Here is a 17,678-nt window from a genome sequence, read left to right as displayed (position 1 = left end):
TAGCCCGCGGCGGACGTCAACCCCCGGCCCACCCGGTGGGGCGCCACTCACCGGGAGCGCGTACGCGTAGGAGGCTAGATTTCCTTCGCGCTCTCGCTCTCGGAAGTTTCTTTTTTTAAGCCGGTAGCCGCAAGCCTTGTCTGTGATTGCGCTCCCTCCAGGCGCATGCGTCGTCAGTGACCCCGCGGGCTCCGACTGCCGGCTCCCTCCGTTCGCCCCTCCCCTCACTCTCCCTTTCCCCGGCGCATCGCGGTGCGCATGCGACTTTCCCCGTTAGCGCGCACGGGGCTGCGGAGGGAATCCCGGGCTGCGGAGGAGATTCCCGCTCCCTTGGGCCGCGCGTTTGCGCGTCTGCGGCGCCGCTGGGTGCGGAGGGAAGCCGGGATCTCTTGGACGCCCCCTTTCCTGCACCGGTTACTGGAAAGCCGAGGAGAGGCGGGGCCTGGTCGGGTGGAGGGTGCGGCCGGTCCGGGAGCGTTAGCGTTGGGTCGGGCGGCTTTGGCTTTCACCCTGGATGCGGGAAGCCAGGAGGAGGAAGAGCTTCCTGCCAGATGAGAAATTCGTGAGCCAAACACGGGATCTTCTCTCTCTTGAAAAGTAAATCACTTTGTCAGCGCCAAGAAAGATGTTTTTTTCCCTCCCTCCAGCGGCATTACTCGTGTTTCGTCTCCTGGGGCTGGAAGGGGGTTTGCGAAAGTGACTGGACCTCCAGAGACACAGCTTTCTCCCTCTCCTGGAAGAGTACGGCTTGGGTCGCTTCTTATTGGTGGGTAGGCGTTGGTAGACGGGACTTGCGCCCTTGGCTGGAGGGAGGCAAATAAAGGTCAGGATAGTTTAATTGAAGATGAGAAAGTAGTGGGAATTAACCGGGATCCTAATTTGCACGGCTTGCCTCGTAAGAAAAGCGTGTGAATACGTCCTGCTTATATTGGGAAATTACTCGCCTTGATATTTAAAACACACTTGGTCCATATGTTTATGGTTAAGCACATCACTGTAGTAAATTATGGGGAAAGAGGTTTTTATAGTCCAAATTCCTAGTAGTTTTCATGTTTTAATGAATGTCTTTTCAATTTGAAATAGAACCATCTTCATGTTTCACAATATAACAGCTATAAAAGCCTGCCTTCCGGGTAACATTCACCTCAGTAAACATTTCAAATTCTTGCTGTATGCGCACAAAGGAAAAATACATATGAAAATTGGAGGGCTCAGCTCCCTGATTCTTCACCGTAGGATTTTTCAGTAGAGTGGCAAAGCATAATTTATTAACTCCATCACATAGCAGAAGAGATTTTGGTATACATTTTTGTCTGTTCCGCCTTCATTCTGATAATTTCCTTTAGAGTACTGTCTTCACTCTCAGTCTATATGGCTGGGCAGGACTGTGGGGGGAAAGCATATTTGAATTAATCCTCTGCCTCAGTCTAGAGTTACCAAGAAGGGCTCTATTGGAATGGATTTAAGTCTGGAAAAATGGAGGCCTGAATCCATCTTTCCACTCAGATTCTAAGAAGGCAACATGTAGAAAAAGATTCAAAGATGATCTGGCCTGGAGACATGTTTGATGCCCTGAATCCAATGTGGACTAGAAAACGCTGGAAATTTAGTTAAATTAGTCAAATCCATGTGTTTGTTTTATTGCTTAAACCAGTGGGAGTTTTTCTGTCACTTGGGATCATGAATCCTGATACTTGTAGCAAGAAAAGAGGCAAGGTTAATCATACTGATATGTAGGTTGCATCCTGACAAAAAGGTATGAATGTTTTTCCTAGAATGTGGATGTTTGGATTTTAGTCGAGAAGGTAATCCTTCTTCATGTCCTCCATCATCTAGAATATATATCTTCAAAAATACCTTTGCCCTTTTTAATGGTTCCATTGTCCTCTTAGTCACTAGGATCAAATTATGTTCATCTTTGACTCCTCCCTCCACTTTCTGTATTTAATCATTTACCAAGACCTGTTGATAATCTTCTGTTTTTCTGCTCCGTCCTCTGCAACTGCTTGAACATTTCCCACGGTTCAGGTCACAACTTATCCTTTCTCTTCATATTCTTTCCAAGACTAAAACTGTATCGGATCTTTGTAATAATTTTTCCAACTTCCAGATTCCACTTTTCTCTAAAACAAAAATCCTGCCTTTCATAGATCCTTAAATTTTTCCCCAGGCTAAATCCTCTCCTTGAAAACAATTTATGCAATTCAGATATTGTGTTTGTTCCTTTTTTAAACTGAGCATTTCCAGCTCTCTTGCCAACTGATTCCCCCAGCTGATGTCTTGATGGAGGCAATATAGAATAGTGGTTAAGAGTACAGAATTAGGAACTAAACGGCCTGGAGTTGAATCCCAGCCACACCTGCATGACTTTGAGCAAGTTATTTCTCTGCTCTACAGTTCCCTCATCTGTGAAATAAGATAATAATGGTTCCATATCACAGGATAATTGAGGGGACATGAAGTAGATAGATGACAAATATAGATGTGTGTGTACGTGTGTGTAATTGTACCTAGTACATAAGAAATCCCATATTAGTGCTGGCTGTTGTTAATGATGTTCCTTTTTGAGTAATTCTTACATCGTCTCATATTTTTCCCTTATTTATTTATTTATTTATTTATTTATTTATTTATTGTATTTATTTTTTTATGCCTACAGCATCTGGTCTTTCTAGGTGGTCTTCCATCCAAGTACTAACCAGGCCTGACCCCGCTTAGCTTCCAAGATCAGACGGAATCAGGCTTGTTCAGGGTGGCATGGCTGTAGACTCATATTTTTCCCCTAGTTCTGTATGTCCCATGAGTCACGAAATCCTTTCTGTTATTTCATAATGCCTCTCTTATCCAACATTTCATTGACATTCCTAATTTTACCACCATAGTGTAAGGTGAATGAAATATAGGAAGTTTAATATATGCAACATAGGAAATAAAGAGTAAGTTTTTTAAAAAAGAGAAAGCTTCATGCTTTTGTCAATTACTCATTCTTTCTAGACCCTTTAAAATAGAGGGAAGTACATAATATGAGGTGGTATTATGGACTCTGTAGTCAAAAGTCTAGGGTCAAATCCTGACTAATACTAAGCATAGCAACTCTGAGAAAGTTAAATAATTTCTCCGAGCTTGGTATTTATCTGTAAAGTTTGAAAAGTATCTCAGAGAGTTGTGATGGTCAAATGTAAATTATAAACTGCTACATAAAGGTTAGGTGGTAAGGATGGTGGTTTTAGATTTTTATAATATTTGTTGGAACCCTAGGAAGGTCGAAATGACTCACAAATTTGTAACTCCAGCCTTCACCCCTCCTTTGGGCTCCATTCACATATGTCCCATTGGCTACTCGATGTCTCCTCTTTAGTGTCTCAGATATTTTGTAAGCTCCCTTCAATTTATTCTAAACAAAGCAGCAATAATATTCTTTTGAAAATATATGTGAAACCACATGTTCCTACTTGAAACCTTTGTTTCCCATTACGCCCAAATTCTGACTCATGGCCGTAATACCCTGTTGATCCAGCCCCTGCTCCCCCTCCAACCTCATGTCTTACCATTCCTCCTTTTCTCATAACTCTCCTAACCCAGAAACTTTCTTCAGCTCCTTGCTAATCTGTGTTCTCAGGCTCTGGCACATGCTGTGCCCTTGCCTGGACCACCTTCCTATCTTTTCTCGGCTGGCTCCTCCCCAGCCTTCATGTCTCAAAGCCCTAACTACCCTATGTAAGGAGGTCTACCTCCCACCTCTCATGGGCTCCCACCTAAGTTGCACCCACAGTTATTCTCTATTGTTGTGTTTACTGTTTCTTCCATAATGTAAGTTTAAATTACACATATATTTGTTTGACATTTGTTTTCTTATCTATTAACTATCTTCCACACCACCACATGGTAAACTCCAGGAGGCAAGAACCATTTGTTTTGTTCACCACTGTATATGCAGCATCCATGTCAATGCCTGAGATGAATGATTGAATGAATGAATGAGATGAAAAGTAAAATATGCTAGAAGAGTTTTAGGAGCATCCTTATATCCCAAATTATGATTGTAGACAAATTATAGTCTTGTCAAAAGGTAGCCTTACTAATGAATATTAAAGTACAAAGGAGAAATTAAACTGAAACCAGTAAAATATGATGTACTAGTACTGTTAGTAATTGAGTACTTGAGGACCCACAGGAATATGTAACACTATAATAGATACAGCTAATACTTGTATAAGATGGTGTTGTGTGAGGTCCAAATTAGGGAATAAAGAGCATGAAGTACTCCCTAAAATAGCTGCCAACATTGGGGGCCGGATACTTACTACCTTAGCCAGGACAAAAGCTGAACAAACCTAGACCTGCCATAGTCAAAACTTCCAGGCTGTAAAAGCAGAACACCTGGGGAGAGGAGGATGAGAGAATCACTGGAGCCATGTTTTATTAAGTTCCTAGAGGGTACTGTGGCTTTTCCTTTCCTATTTATCCCCAATCTCATTCCAAGTTAATAAGCAAGGCTCCGATAGAATCAGCTAGAGAAACTGGAGGTGACTATAAGGAGAGACTGGCATCTCATCCATTGGCAGATTTGTTGATATGCCCTGCACCTACATGAGCAGGAAGATGGAGACTTGAAAAGAAACAGCTTGCCAGGGAGTGAGCTGAGTAAAGCAACTTGCGTGGGCATTAGAATTTGGGATGACAGGAACTTATATGTACGTTTCTCCTGAGTTCATTGATGCTGTGTAGAAAGTGCTGTCCAGGTTTGAACACTTAAGAGGGAAAGAAATTTTAGCAACAAGCGGCTAGGTATACTTCTGAAAGTGGGAACAAAAAGATTAAAAGAAAGAGAGAGCTGCAGACTGATCACCCATGTCAAGGAACTGCAGCAGAGAGGTTCCCTCAGAGTTTCTAAAACTCAACGTGCCCATTAACAAGTCAACATTTAGATAAAATATGGATTGAACTTAACTAGTTATCTATTTCTCCCATAATTTGCCTCCCAGTGCCCACACCATAACCGAGGGAATGGGCCTTGAAAAGAGAAGGAAAGTATTGGTTAAAAACAAACCCTACCTTGTCTTCAGAATTCCTGAGTCACAAGTTCAGCCAGAGAAGGTTTGCCTTGAAACTGGGATTAGAGTTTTAAACCAGACAGACTTTTAATAATCAAGAGTGGAGAAAGAGTTAAAGAATATGTTTTTAAGGGATTGGCTACCCATTGCTCCTTAATCGCCTAAGGATCTCATTAAAACAATAATTCAATTCAGTTAGTCTGGGATAGGGTCAGAGATTCTGCATTTCTAACAAGGTTTCTGGGGCTGATGCTAATTCCAGGACCACATTTTGACAAACAAGGTGCTATAAAGTAGGAAAGGGTGTTTCAAGAGAGCACAGTTGGCAGCAACGAATAGAGCTAAATATTAGGTTGGAACATGAAATATCCATTTTTGTAGGTCAAAAACAGTTGAATATTGTGAGTTTCAAAAAAAACCTACTAAGTTTGTATCCCATGAAATAAAATTTTATAAAACAGGAAATACCATATTAAATATTAAATCTCCTACATTCATACAAACATTTGTACCCTACTTAAATTAGAATGTATAAATGAAGTTGCGTTTGGAAGTAGTACTGACCTTCACTGGCAAGTACGAGTACTTGCTAGAAGAATGTGGGGTTTGGGGGCACATGTGGGCATTATTTGAAAAATGCTGGGGCTGGAATTAACCAGCCACCTCTAACATGCTTTGATTTTATGATTTTTACAAATGTTAGTCTTCATGAACAGTGCTTGTGGATAAAAACTTACTGCCACCTGGTGGATTTGAGTTAAGAATTAAAAGGGGAATGTGTACCTTTTTATTCAAACATCTCTGTTAATTTTAACTTTAAAAAGAAACACATATTTATTTTTTTTAAAGAATACATTTGGGGGGACCTTGCAGTTGGTTTCAATTGGAGGGGAAAATAATGTTCATATTTATATGCATTAGATGGCATTAACAATATTCAAACATTTTAACAACATGATTATAGGGTGTTTTTCCTTTCATTTCCACATCTGTTTCATATAGGAGATTATCCATTTGTTAAAGAGAATTTCAGGAGTTGGATCAGTATAGGTAATTATTTCTCATGTGTGCATAATTCTATGAGACTGAGCATTGTGTACAACTCCAAACTTTCCGTCACAACTTACTTTCTCTTCATCCCAAGATACTTATTTTCAAAAGCCCTTCTTTGCTATCTCAGAAGAAAAGGGTCTTCCAAATTCTTTCCAAAGTTGGATCATTTGATTTTATCCTATCTGGTGAAATAAATTATCATCACTTTATTCAAATCTGTATTTAACTTTTCTTCTACTTCATCATCTGTGCAGACTCTATGATCCCTACCCACCCCCAAGAGCAGCAAAGATGCTTTTCTTGACTCCAAGTTAAACTGCCTCAGTTCTCACCAATTTATTTTTGTAGCTAATCATTTAAACTTAGTCTAGATTCTCTCACAAACATCAGTGAACAACTGTAATCAGAAAGATGGATCATCAATACAAAGAAAATAAAATCTATTATTGAACTATTACTTGCTAGATTTACCATGCTTTTCTCTAAAAATGGTGTTCATTATTAAGTAAAGATAAGACATTCTACAGGCCTTCAGAAGTATCTTAATATTTTATGTTATCTCATGATGAATTATTCTGTGATTACTAGAGAAACTTAGGTAAGCCTCACAATATATTTTTCTCACTTCCCATGATTTAGAAACTTAAATGTCATATGATCTAATAATAGCGGGAGTACTTATTAATTTTGTAACTTAATAACAGAACTATTAAAAACAATAACGATCAGTAGGGATATTTCTTATATACTTTTCAGAATCTTTAAATTGCATTTTTATATTGAGTGGTTAGTTTTTTAATCAGTAAGAGATTTCAAAGAAAAAGCCTTAAATTTAAAATAGACTTTAAAATTTATTGATATGAAGTATATGAAATCTCATGGTTCTCTTTCATCATTTTCATCTGCAGGCCTCTTTAGAAGGAGGGAAGCAACACAGAGGGCTGGTAATCTCTGTTTTTGTCCAGCATAGGTCAGAAAAAGGACAAGTCACAGAAAAATAAGGGTTTTGTTAGAGACAATGAATATTCTGAAATACCTGAAAATTTTTGAAATGACATATAAACTATAATTCTAAAAGTGAAAATAAATTTAAATTTCCTGAGCTCTTGATTATAAATAAAACAGTATATAAACACTTTAAATTTATTTATTAAATATTTCTATTTGGTATCATCATTATCACTGCTTGAATTGTTGGTGTCATCATAAATAGAAGTGTTTCTAATTGATGATACCATCACATCTACAATGCCTTTTTTGGGGTTTTCTTCCAAATCAGTCTGTATTGCTCCGACTTCTGCTAGTTTCCATTCAAGTTCTGCAATAAATAATCCATCATTAAATTAGATTAAAATCTTGGAAAAATGAAAAGAAGTTCCTCATCTATAGAAAACAGAAGTTGACTGTAGTAAAATTAATGTGAAAAGCTGATATATCTAGAATGGGATGACAAAGTGCTACAGTATGAAAATGCACATGGGATGCAGCAAAGTTACATTTAAAGGGAGAAATTATGGTTAAAATTTTTATTTTAAAATGACTGAGACTGAAAATGAACAGTTTAAAAGCTCAAATCAGGAAGCTAGGAAAAGAAGGATAAAGTAAATCCAAAGAAACGAGAAAGAGGGAATTAATGAAGAAAAGACTTTACCAATGGTAGAAAAACAAAGTCAGTAGAGGTGACCAACAAAATCAAAAGCTGGTTCTTTGAAGAGACTATGTGTCTATTATAGTCTGAGTATAAATAAAGTTCTGGGTATGTAATGTACAGTCATGGTAACTAAAATTATGACAAGAAGCGGGGAAAAAAATAATATCAAAAATTTGCATGGGACTTAACCAAAGTAAAGATTTTAAAGTTTTGAAGTTGTGAGACTTCTTATGAAAAAACTTATGCCAATACATTTGAAAACATTAATGGGAAAATTTGAACAAAACTATGAATTACCAAAATATATTTAAAAGAGAAACCAAAAAGAACTGAATTGATAACCAAAAATTCTCCATCTGTGCAAATTCATCATTTTGTTAAATTTATTCCTAAGTACTGTATAAATGAACAGAATATTTTATTTATGAGGAACATTACAAAATACACAGGAAAAGTACAAAATATATTACAAAATGTAATATAATACTTATGAGGCAAATTACAAAAAAATCAAAGAAGATCAAAGATATGTCTTGTCAAATAAATGACAAGATATATCTCATTCATGAATAAAAATATTTACTGATACTAGGACATCAAGCCTCCAACAATTAATCTATAAATATAATTCTAATAAATAACATGATTTTTCACAGAACTTGACTAATTCCAACACATGAAATTTTGAAAAAAGCATGGCCTACTAGAGACAACTTGATTGTTGTAAAGGTATAGTAATTTAACACCATGCCGTATTAATTCAGAAAGAGCCAAATAGACTAGTCAGTGGAATACAATAGAGACTTCAGATACAAATTGAAGCATTTTTTGAACTATGAAAATGACATAAACATTAAAAATCAGTAGGGAAAACACCTCACACACATTAGAATGGATACTATTTAAAAAAATTACAAATGTGGGTGAGGATATAGAGAAATTGAAACTTTTGTGGAGTATATATTCAAAAGAGAAGCCACTGTGGAAAACACTATGCTATTGCTCAAAAAATTAGAATTACCATATGACTCAGTAATTCTACTGCCAGGTATATACCCAAAAGAATTGAAAAAGGGGACTAAAAGAGATTATTTGTACATCCATGTTCATAGCAGCATTATTCACAACAACCAAAAGTTAGAAGCAACCCAAGCACCCATCAACAGTTGAAGGGGTAAACAAAATACGGTATAAACATGCATTGGAATATTTTGCAGCCTTAAAAAATGAATGAAATTCTGATACATGCTACAACATGGATGAACCTTGGGGACACTAAGCTATGTGAAATAAGCCAGTCACAAAAGGACAAATACAATTCACTTATACGAGGTATTGAGATTAGTCAAATTCGTAGAGTCAGAAAGTAGAGTAGCAGTAGCCAGGGGCAAAAGGGAGAGAGAATAATGAGCTATTGTTTAATTGGTATAGTGTTGTGGCTATGCAAGATCAAAAGTGTTCTAGAGATGGATTACAGTGATGGTAGCACAACAATGTGAATGCACATGATGCCCCTGAACTATATAATTTAAAATGGTTAAATAAAATAACATTTATTTATAAAATAAAGTTCTGGGTATGTAATGTACCGCATGGTAACTATAGTTAATACTGTATTATATGTTAAAAAATGGTTAAGTGATAAATTTTGTGTTATGTATATTTTATGACAAAAAAATTTAAATATACCAATAAAAAAACCATGGACCAGAAAACATATCATTCATGATTGTAATGCCTCTGGGAAGGGAGGGTAATGGTATTAGAAATGTTAACTTCAACCATATCTGTAATGTTTATTGCAGCAATCAAAAAACCAATAACTAAAGCAAACATAAACAAATATTCACATTTATTATTTTGGGTAATAATTACATAAATGTTTGCTATATTATTGGTTTAACTCTTATGTATTAATTTTTTTTAATTAAAAGAATGAGGTACAAGTTGAAAAAAATCAAGGTAGTAAACAAATGGGGGGCTTTAGAGACCAGAAGAAGTAAAAGGATGAATCTGGAACAATTAAATTATTCGAGGTCTCAGTAAGGTAAAAAATAATTTTAAGAGAACAAGAGAGTAAAAAACTAGCTGTAAAAAACAACTTCACAATGAGTTCAACACGATGGTAACAAAAAATGATTTAAGTAATATAAAATTAAAGCAGTTTCAAGAAATGACTTAAGATGAAGGACATGGCCTTAGAACTCTGTCAGCAAGTAAAAAATCATTAAAGAAGGTAAAGATACAAAGTCCTGTGCTGTGTACTATGAAAAAAAAAAAAAAAGTAATAGCAGGCATGGTCCTTGTTAGGGGAGACAAAACTCAAAAGGAATTGATTAACCAACAAAGCCAGATAGTATGTAGAAACTCAGTAGAGAACTGGAAGACATTGTGAATTGGTCCAGAATCACAAGGGGGAAAATGGAAACCTAGGAGAATCGTGAAGGAATAGGATTTGGACGTGAAAATAGAGATTATGGTATTTTGGATACAGGAAAAGAGTATGAAACAAAGTCTAGTCACAAATGAGTTAAGGTGTGTCTTCAACTACTATTGAGGACCAGCCTGGCTGGAGCAGAAACTAGAAAACATTGAGAAATGTAGATAAGTAGGCCAAAATTCTCACAGAGAAGATTCTGAATTTTTACCTTAAGACAAGGAATCATTAAGGATTTAAGCAAGTGGGTATTATAGGAAATAAATATGTAAGCATAAAAGAAGAGAACAGAAGAAAGGGGAAAAAACGTTGCGTTTTATAGAAATAAACTTCCATGATATTTATTTAGTGAAGTTTTCACCTTTTTTATAAACAAATTTTAAAAATAATATAATTACCTTCTAACTTGAGATTTATCCCTCCACATTCTATAATTCCAATGAATTTGCCTTCTATCTGACCATTTTTATAAACAAAAATTGTTGGTAAACAGTTGTCATGATAGTGTTGAATACAGCTATTCACAATGGCTTTAACAAATTTAGTTTCTGGAAACTTTCTTGCTAGGAGACTAAGATGCTGGTTAACCAACAAACATGTCGGTATGCTAAAAAAGAGAAGCAGTACATACAATATCTTTAAACAATAGACTATTCATCTCAGTCTAGTAAGATAAGAGAAACATCTCCATGAAAAAATATATCTTTAGATATTCTTTTAATAATATCTAAGAACATATCAATTGTCATCCATTATTGTTACCTTTAGTAATTATGAAATGTAGAACCTCTGATTTTTATTACAAACACCATTATAGCGTGGGAATAAAGCTTGCTACCATGGGAATTTGATGCCTAAGTAAGGCTAATTACATCTGACTTAGTATCAATTTAATCGAGCTAGCTCCTAGTTATAGGACACAGGAGAAAAGAAAAGAAAAAGAGGAGGAAGAGGAGGAAGAAGAGGAGGAGGAGGAGGAGGAGGGGGAGGAGGAGGAGAGGGAGAAGAGGGAAGGAGAGGGAGGGAGGAAGAAAACACAGAGAAAAAGGACACCTCTAGGGGATCCTTGGCAGTTTTGAGTTTTAACAAAAGGATCCCAACTGCTATCAGCATCACAGGCTATTTTCACATGACTTATCACATCCAAAATTCTTTATCTCAAACTACCTTGAATTTCTTGACTCTAACAAACATTGCCCACACTTTTCTTTGATATCCCACTCCATGCTACATCCTGTTCTCCATAATCCAGAACTATTCCTCATTAGAAATTTAAAATTGATTGGAAGGATGATTAAAACCTGTGATTCTTCCTGCTCTATCACTTAACTCCCATTACACCCATTCTTCAATTAGTCCCTTTTCTCTCAGTCTATCACTCACTCAAACCTTTATTAAACTGTTTCAAACCTAATCCTCTACTTTATCCCAAATTTCTTTCATTTCCTATGGGACTTTTCTCTGCTATTCTGCTTTCCTCTTTTCCTGTTCTCTAAACCTTTCCTTCTCCACTTTACATAAACACATTCAAGTTACTAAAAGTTACTCAAGTTTTTAAAAAGTCTCTTACAACTCTTTGTCCCCTCCTAATAACTATTCTCTCTCTCCTGTTCAAAGCCTAGATTAAAAAGAAAATGTTCTATTCATCGCCCTTCTTGAAAGACCCTTTTATTTTGGCTTCTGTGATAACACATTCTATTAATTTCTTTTTTACTTCTTTGCTTTCTTCTATCTATGCTTCAAATGTAGATGATTTTTGTGATTGTGCCCTGGACCCTGTTCTCAGCCCAGACACATTCCCTGGGCAATCTTATCCATTCTGATATCAATAGCTGATTAACTTCATCTCTCTCAAAAAAAAAAAAAATCTGATCTTTCTTCTGAATTTTCTTTTTAAATATAAACCTAAATTTGATACAAGAGTAGTTCTCTTTTGCCTTTGTATTTATTTCCTCAACACTCATATGGAGCATATTTTAAATAATGTATGAGAAGAGAAAGATTAGCGTGTACTGTGTTAATCAAAGAAAGCTTTTTTGAACAGACAAAATTAGTGTTTTCTCTTGTACTGCTTTGTATATCTTTTCGAAACTATATATATAAAGTTTAATTGGCCTCTTTTACCATACCACAAAACATCTTATTCCCCTTTGTATTCTTAATTCCTAAAACCTGCCACACCCACAGTTGAAGCTCTCCTAATTGAGTGACTCATGCCAGGGCATACTGCATGCTCCAGGCAGGTGGTGACCCTTTTGGACTTTTGTGTACTTCCTCCTCTACACCTGTTTGTGCCAATTGCACATTTTATTAAAATAAATAAATAAAAGTGGAATAAGAAAATCACTGTAGTTCTTGTGAAAATCAAATGCATGCTTTGGAAAAACTTGACAAAGTTTAGTTACTAAGAAAAAAATGCTCTTTAGTTGTGGGCCAGACAAATGTAAATGATCAGGAAAAAATATAGATTTAAACACTCAAATTGCTTTGCATGTATATTTCAGTTCCTGCTCCATTTAAACAAACCTCGATAATGGAAATCAATGAAAATGCATTAAATTCTTATCAACATTTGGGAGAAGAGTTTTGTTTTATTTTTTGTTTGATTTCTCTTTGCTGGTTTCTGGCATTTAGTCTCAATATATTTTTGATAAACTTATTTCACACATTTAAAAAAAATCTCAACAGAGTACAGAAGGAATGTACCTAAACATAATAAAGGCCATATCTGACAAGCCCACAGCTAATGTCATACTGAGCAGTGAAAAGCTGAAAGCCTTTCCTCTAAGATCAAGAACAAGATAAAGATGTCCACTCTCTCCACTTTTATTCAACATAGTATTGGAAGTCCTATCTAGAGCAATTAGGCAAAAAAAAAAAGAAAAGAAAAGAAAGAAAGTAATAAAAAACATCCAATTTGGGAAAAAAGAAGTAAAACTGGTATTATTTGCAGGTGGAGTGAGATTATATATAGAAAACTCTAAAGATGCCATTAAAAATGTTAAAACTAAAAACATATTCATTAAAGTTGAAGGATACAAAATCAATATACAAAAATCTGTTGTATTTCTATACACTAAAAATAAACTATCAGAAAGATAAATAAACAGTCCCATTTATAATTAAATCAAAAAAAAATAACTAGGAATAAATTTAACCAAGGAGGTAAAAGACCTGTATATTGAAAACTATAAGACAGTAATGAAAAAAACTGAAGAAAAAACAAATACATGGAAATATATTCCATACTCAAGGATTGAAAGAATCAATATTGTTAAAATGTCCATACTACCCAAAGCAATCTACATATTCAGTGCAATTAATATCAAAATTCCAATAGCATTTTTCAAAAAAAATAGAACGAATAATCCTAAAATTTGTATAGAACCACAAAATCTCAAACAGCAAAAACAGTCTTGAGGAAGAACAAAGCTAGAGGCATCACATTCCCTGATTTCAAACTATACAACAGAGCAGTTAAAACGGTATGATATTGGCATATCAGTAGAACAGAATAGAGAGCCCAGAAATAAACCCACATATATATTTTATGACAAAGCCAGTGAAGAATATACAATGGGGAAAGGATAATCTCTTCAATAAACGGCATTGGAAAAACTGAACCACGTGCAAAAGAACAAAACTTGATCACCCTTACATCACACACAAAAAATAACTGAAAATGAAAGACTCGAACATAAGGCCTAAAACCACAGAACTCCTAGAAGAAAACATAGACAGTAAGCTCCTTGACATAGGTCTTGATGATTTTTTAAATCTGAAACCAAAAAGCAAAAATACCAAAATCACAAATAAATAAATGGGACCATATTATTAAAAAGCTCATTAAAAAGCTTCTTTACAGCAACAGCACCATCAACAAAATCAAAAGACAACCTACTGAATGAGAGAAAATACATCCAAATCATATATCTGATAAGGAACTAATATCCAAAATATGCAAAGAACTCATACAACTCAATAGTAAAAAACCAAACAATCTAATAAAAAATGAGTGGAAGATCTGAATAGACATTTTTCCAAAGAAGACTAACAGATGACCAAGAGGTACATGAAAAGAAGCTCAGCATCATTAATCATCAGAGAAATGCAAATCAAAACCACAATGAGATATCACTTCACATCTGTTAGAATGGCTATTATCAAAAAGACAAATAACAAGTGCTGGCAAGGATGTGAAGAAAAGAAACCGCTCGTGCGCTGTTGGTAGGAATGTAAATCAGTGCAGTCACTATGGAAAACAGTATAGAGATTCCTCCAAAAATTAAAAATAGAACTAACACATGATCCAGTAATTCCACTTCTGGGTATTTATCTGAAAACATTAACTCAAAATGTTCTAATAGCCAAAATATGGAAACAATCTAAGTGTCCACCAGTAGATGAATGGAAAAAGAAGCTGTAGTATGCATATCTATACAATGGAACATTATTCAGCCATAAAAAAGAATGAAATTTTGCCATTTGCAACAACGTAGCTGAAACTTGAAGGCATTAAGCTAAGTGAAATAAGTCAGACAGAAAAAAACAAATACTATATGATCTCTCTTATATGTAGAATCTAAAAAACAAAATAACAATAACACAAAACAAGCACATAGATACACAAAACAGATTGGTGGTTGCCAGAAGTCAAGGGTAGGTTTGGGGAGAAATAGGTGAAGGAGGTCAAAGGGAATTACACACACACACAAAATCTTTTTTTTACTTAATTGTTTTCCTTTAATCTGACACATACAAACATACATTCATTTACTAATCTTTGATATTGGTCCATGGGCTGCTCATTGAAGTCTCTGTAGCTTTTCTCATCTAAACTATTCCATAATGCATTATCTTCTGTATTTTCTTAGTTTGGCACTCATGCCAAAAACCTCCCTTTCTTCCACATCAAATCACTAATCAAGTCATATTGATTCTACCTCCTTATCTCATACCTTATCCTCTCTACTCTTTCTCCATTGCCTAATTCCTTTCCTTTTTTATTTAAACTACATCAGATTGTCCTAAGTCATCTTTTCCCAGCGTTGGTTCCCTAAATTCATTCTCGACCCTACTGACAAAGGGAGATCAGTATGAAAATCTCTGCCCTTTCATCAAGTTTGACAGCCTTCAGTGGCTCCTCATTGCCTTCAGGATAAAGCCTTGGCTCCTCAGTGCAGCTTTCCAGGCTCTTCAGTCTGGCCCTTGCCCCTTTCTCCAGCATTATTTTCTGTCTGCTACCATATTACTTAATGCCCTCCAAAGCAAGATGATACCTCTTATTTTCGTACTTTTGTTCAAGCTGTATACTCCATCTAAAATACCCAATTCAGCCTGTCTACTTTCTCCATCTCCGTAAGCTTGGGAAGTCTTTTCTTATTTTTTGAGACCAAGACCAAGAATTACTTACTCTGTAGAAAGTTCCATACCTCCCTACTCCAGGAGTAGAACTTACTACTCCATCTGCAGTAACTTTACTCTGTATAGAATTCAACCACAGCACCTAAATGACTTTATTACTACACTTAATTGTCTCCCTCCACTTTACCAAAATTTCTTTAGTGGCAGAAATAGATGGCTTTGTATCTCCATCACCTACAAAATCCTCGGAAATCCTCTAAATATTAGGTGGTGTTATATGTCAATTTATGAAGCAAGAAGCTAAGAAAAACATTAAATGCATTATATGTTTAATTTACATTTCAGAATATATATATATAACATTTCTTTTATAATTATAACTTGCTACAAATCTAGATGCTGCTATATTTTAGTGAGTAGCCTACTAACAATAATATTAGAAAAGTATGTACTGCCTAACTTAAATATCAATTTTCCACACAAAGTAATGATATAAATTGGCTTTATAAGTTTCAATTTTCCTCAAACAGGTGAACTAAATCCACTAATATCTAATTTAAATGGATTTTATTATTACTGTCAGAATGAGAGCTGAGTCAGTGGTATGACGGACACTTATGAGGTGAATGGCAGAAGGCAGGGAGGCATTGGTGGTGGCAGTGAAAAGTATGAAATTAAGAGACTGTGGCCATAACAGATTGTGGTTCAGGGAGAAAGTAGTTTGAGGGCCAGAATTTAACTCCATAAAAATTATAAAATATTAGAGAGACCTCTGGCATCAGAAAACGAGTTAAAGGCCTAGTTACGGTATATGAGTTTCAAAATATGCATTTGAGTATAAGGATAATGTAGAAGCACAAAATTAGAATTTGGGTACAGGTGCAAGACTGAATAAAATCTGAAACAAAGCTAACTTTAAACTGAGCCACCAAGCTCACTGGCCTAGCATTAGTTAGAGTCCTCTAAGGTATCCTAAGCAGGCTGAGCCTTCACTTGGTTAAAGACTGGGCCCAGTTCTATAAATTAATGGCAAAGAAATATTAAAATTATAGAATTTAGGAACCTAATTTAAAAAACTAATTTCTACCTTCCTGTAAAGTTTATAAAAGGCAGCTGGAAATACAAATTAACAGGTATACTTCACTTTATAATATGAAAAAGTTTAGTAAATCTATTATTAAAATTAGACTTTTCTAAAGAATATTTATAACACAAATAGTTTCTGCTTTATAAATTTGATTATAGATTAATTTTCTTAAAACATAAGTTATATACCAACACATGAATTCATTTTCTTAGTGTCAAGAAAACTAATCTTTTATATAACTTTTTTTAGATTGCCCAAAAAACCTTCTGAGAAGTTAACAAATATTTAAAATATAAAAACAGATCCTTACTCTTTGAGTCCATCAAAGCATATAACAGTTTGAAACAGCCTAGCTGAGACTAAAACACATTCGGCCTCTTCAATGTGTTTTTGAAAACTGTCAAAAGTAGTAACTTATCCAGAAATAACCATTAAAATAAATAATTTTATACCAGAGTATGGTGATTCAGAACCAATATCCATTCTGCTAATCATAATAGATCTCAGAAAAGATGCTCAGTGAACCACTTCAGTATATAAGTTATGACACACAGATCCTAGTATTATAAATGTTGATGTTTCACACACTTATTTGTGAGAACCAAAATCGGCAAATCTCCAAGTTGGTTTAACCAAATAATGGTATAGAGAAAATGGGAAATGATCCTTTTTAAGGCTTTAAACTACTAAAAAATTAATTAACTAGTATTTTTTTTTTATTTTTATTTTTTATTTTTTTAGGTGAGGCAACCCTTGGTTGACCTCACAGGTTGCAAGGATCTTGTCAGCTTACAATCCCTTATTTTTTATTTTTTATCCCTACAGTACCTGGTCTCCCTTAGATGCTCCCATCCAAGTACTAACCAGGCCCGACCCTGCTTAGCTTCCGAGATCAGACAGGATCAAGCTTGTTCAGGGTGGCACGGCTGTAGTATATTTTAATTACAGTAAAAAAAAAAAATAGTCTTATTTTATGGGGCATGATGTCCTAACAAAATTTATCTGAGGAACTGGGTAAGCTGGTAAACAGCA

At 35.2% G+C, this 17,678-nt stretch overlaps 2 protein-coding genes and 1 pseudogene across 8 annotated transcripts in view; all 3 read right to left on the bottom strand.

The window, feature by feature from the left end:
• CLOCK (clock circadian regulator) overlaps window positions 1–639 on the bottom strand; it is a 102,367-nt gene extending 101,728 nt beyond the window's left edge. For 6 of the 7 annotated variants that reach the window (XM_036227921.1, XM_036227918.1, XM_036227929.1 and 3 more), the window contains exon 1: window positions 52–636. The gene's annotated coding sequence lies outside the window, so the exon portion shown is untranslated. Of the gene's footprint in view, window positions 1–51 lie in introns of all 7 variants that reach the window. The other variant, XM_036227930.1, reaches the window with a different exon arrangement.
• A 2,011-nt stretch (window positions 640–2,650) lies between these two features.
• Window positions 2,651–2,769, bottom strand: LOC118609081 (annotated as a pseudogene).
• Window positions 2,770–7,246: 4,477 nt separating this feature from the next.
• LOC107509634 overlaps window positions 7,247–17,678 on the bottom strand; it is a 70,150-nt gene continuing 59,718 nt past the window's right edge. Inside the window, exons 16-17 of the mRNA XM_016142310.2 lie at window positions 10,594–10,802; window positions 7,247–7,425 (exon numbers count right to left, since the gene is read on the bottom strand). Of these exons, the coding sequence (XP_015997796.2) occupies window positions 7,268–7,425; window positions 10,594–10,802 (367 nt within the window). The 3' untranslated portion in view covers window positions 7,247–7,267. The remainder of the gene's footprint in view (window positions 7,426–10,593; window positions 10,803–17,678) is intronic.

Source organism: Rousettus aegyptiacus, unplaced genomic scaffold, assembly GCF_014176215.1.
Source record: "Rousettus aegyptiacus isolate mRouAeg1 unplaced genomic scaffold, mRouAeg1.p scaffold_m13_p_10, whole genome shotgun sequence".
In the NCBI taxonomy this organism is placed as follows: Eukaryota; Metazoa; Chordata; class Mammalia; order Chiroptera; family Pteropodidae; genus Rousettus; species Rousettus aegyptiacus.
This window is presented reverse-complemented; position numbering and strand designations above follow the sequence as displayed.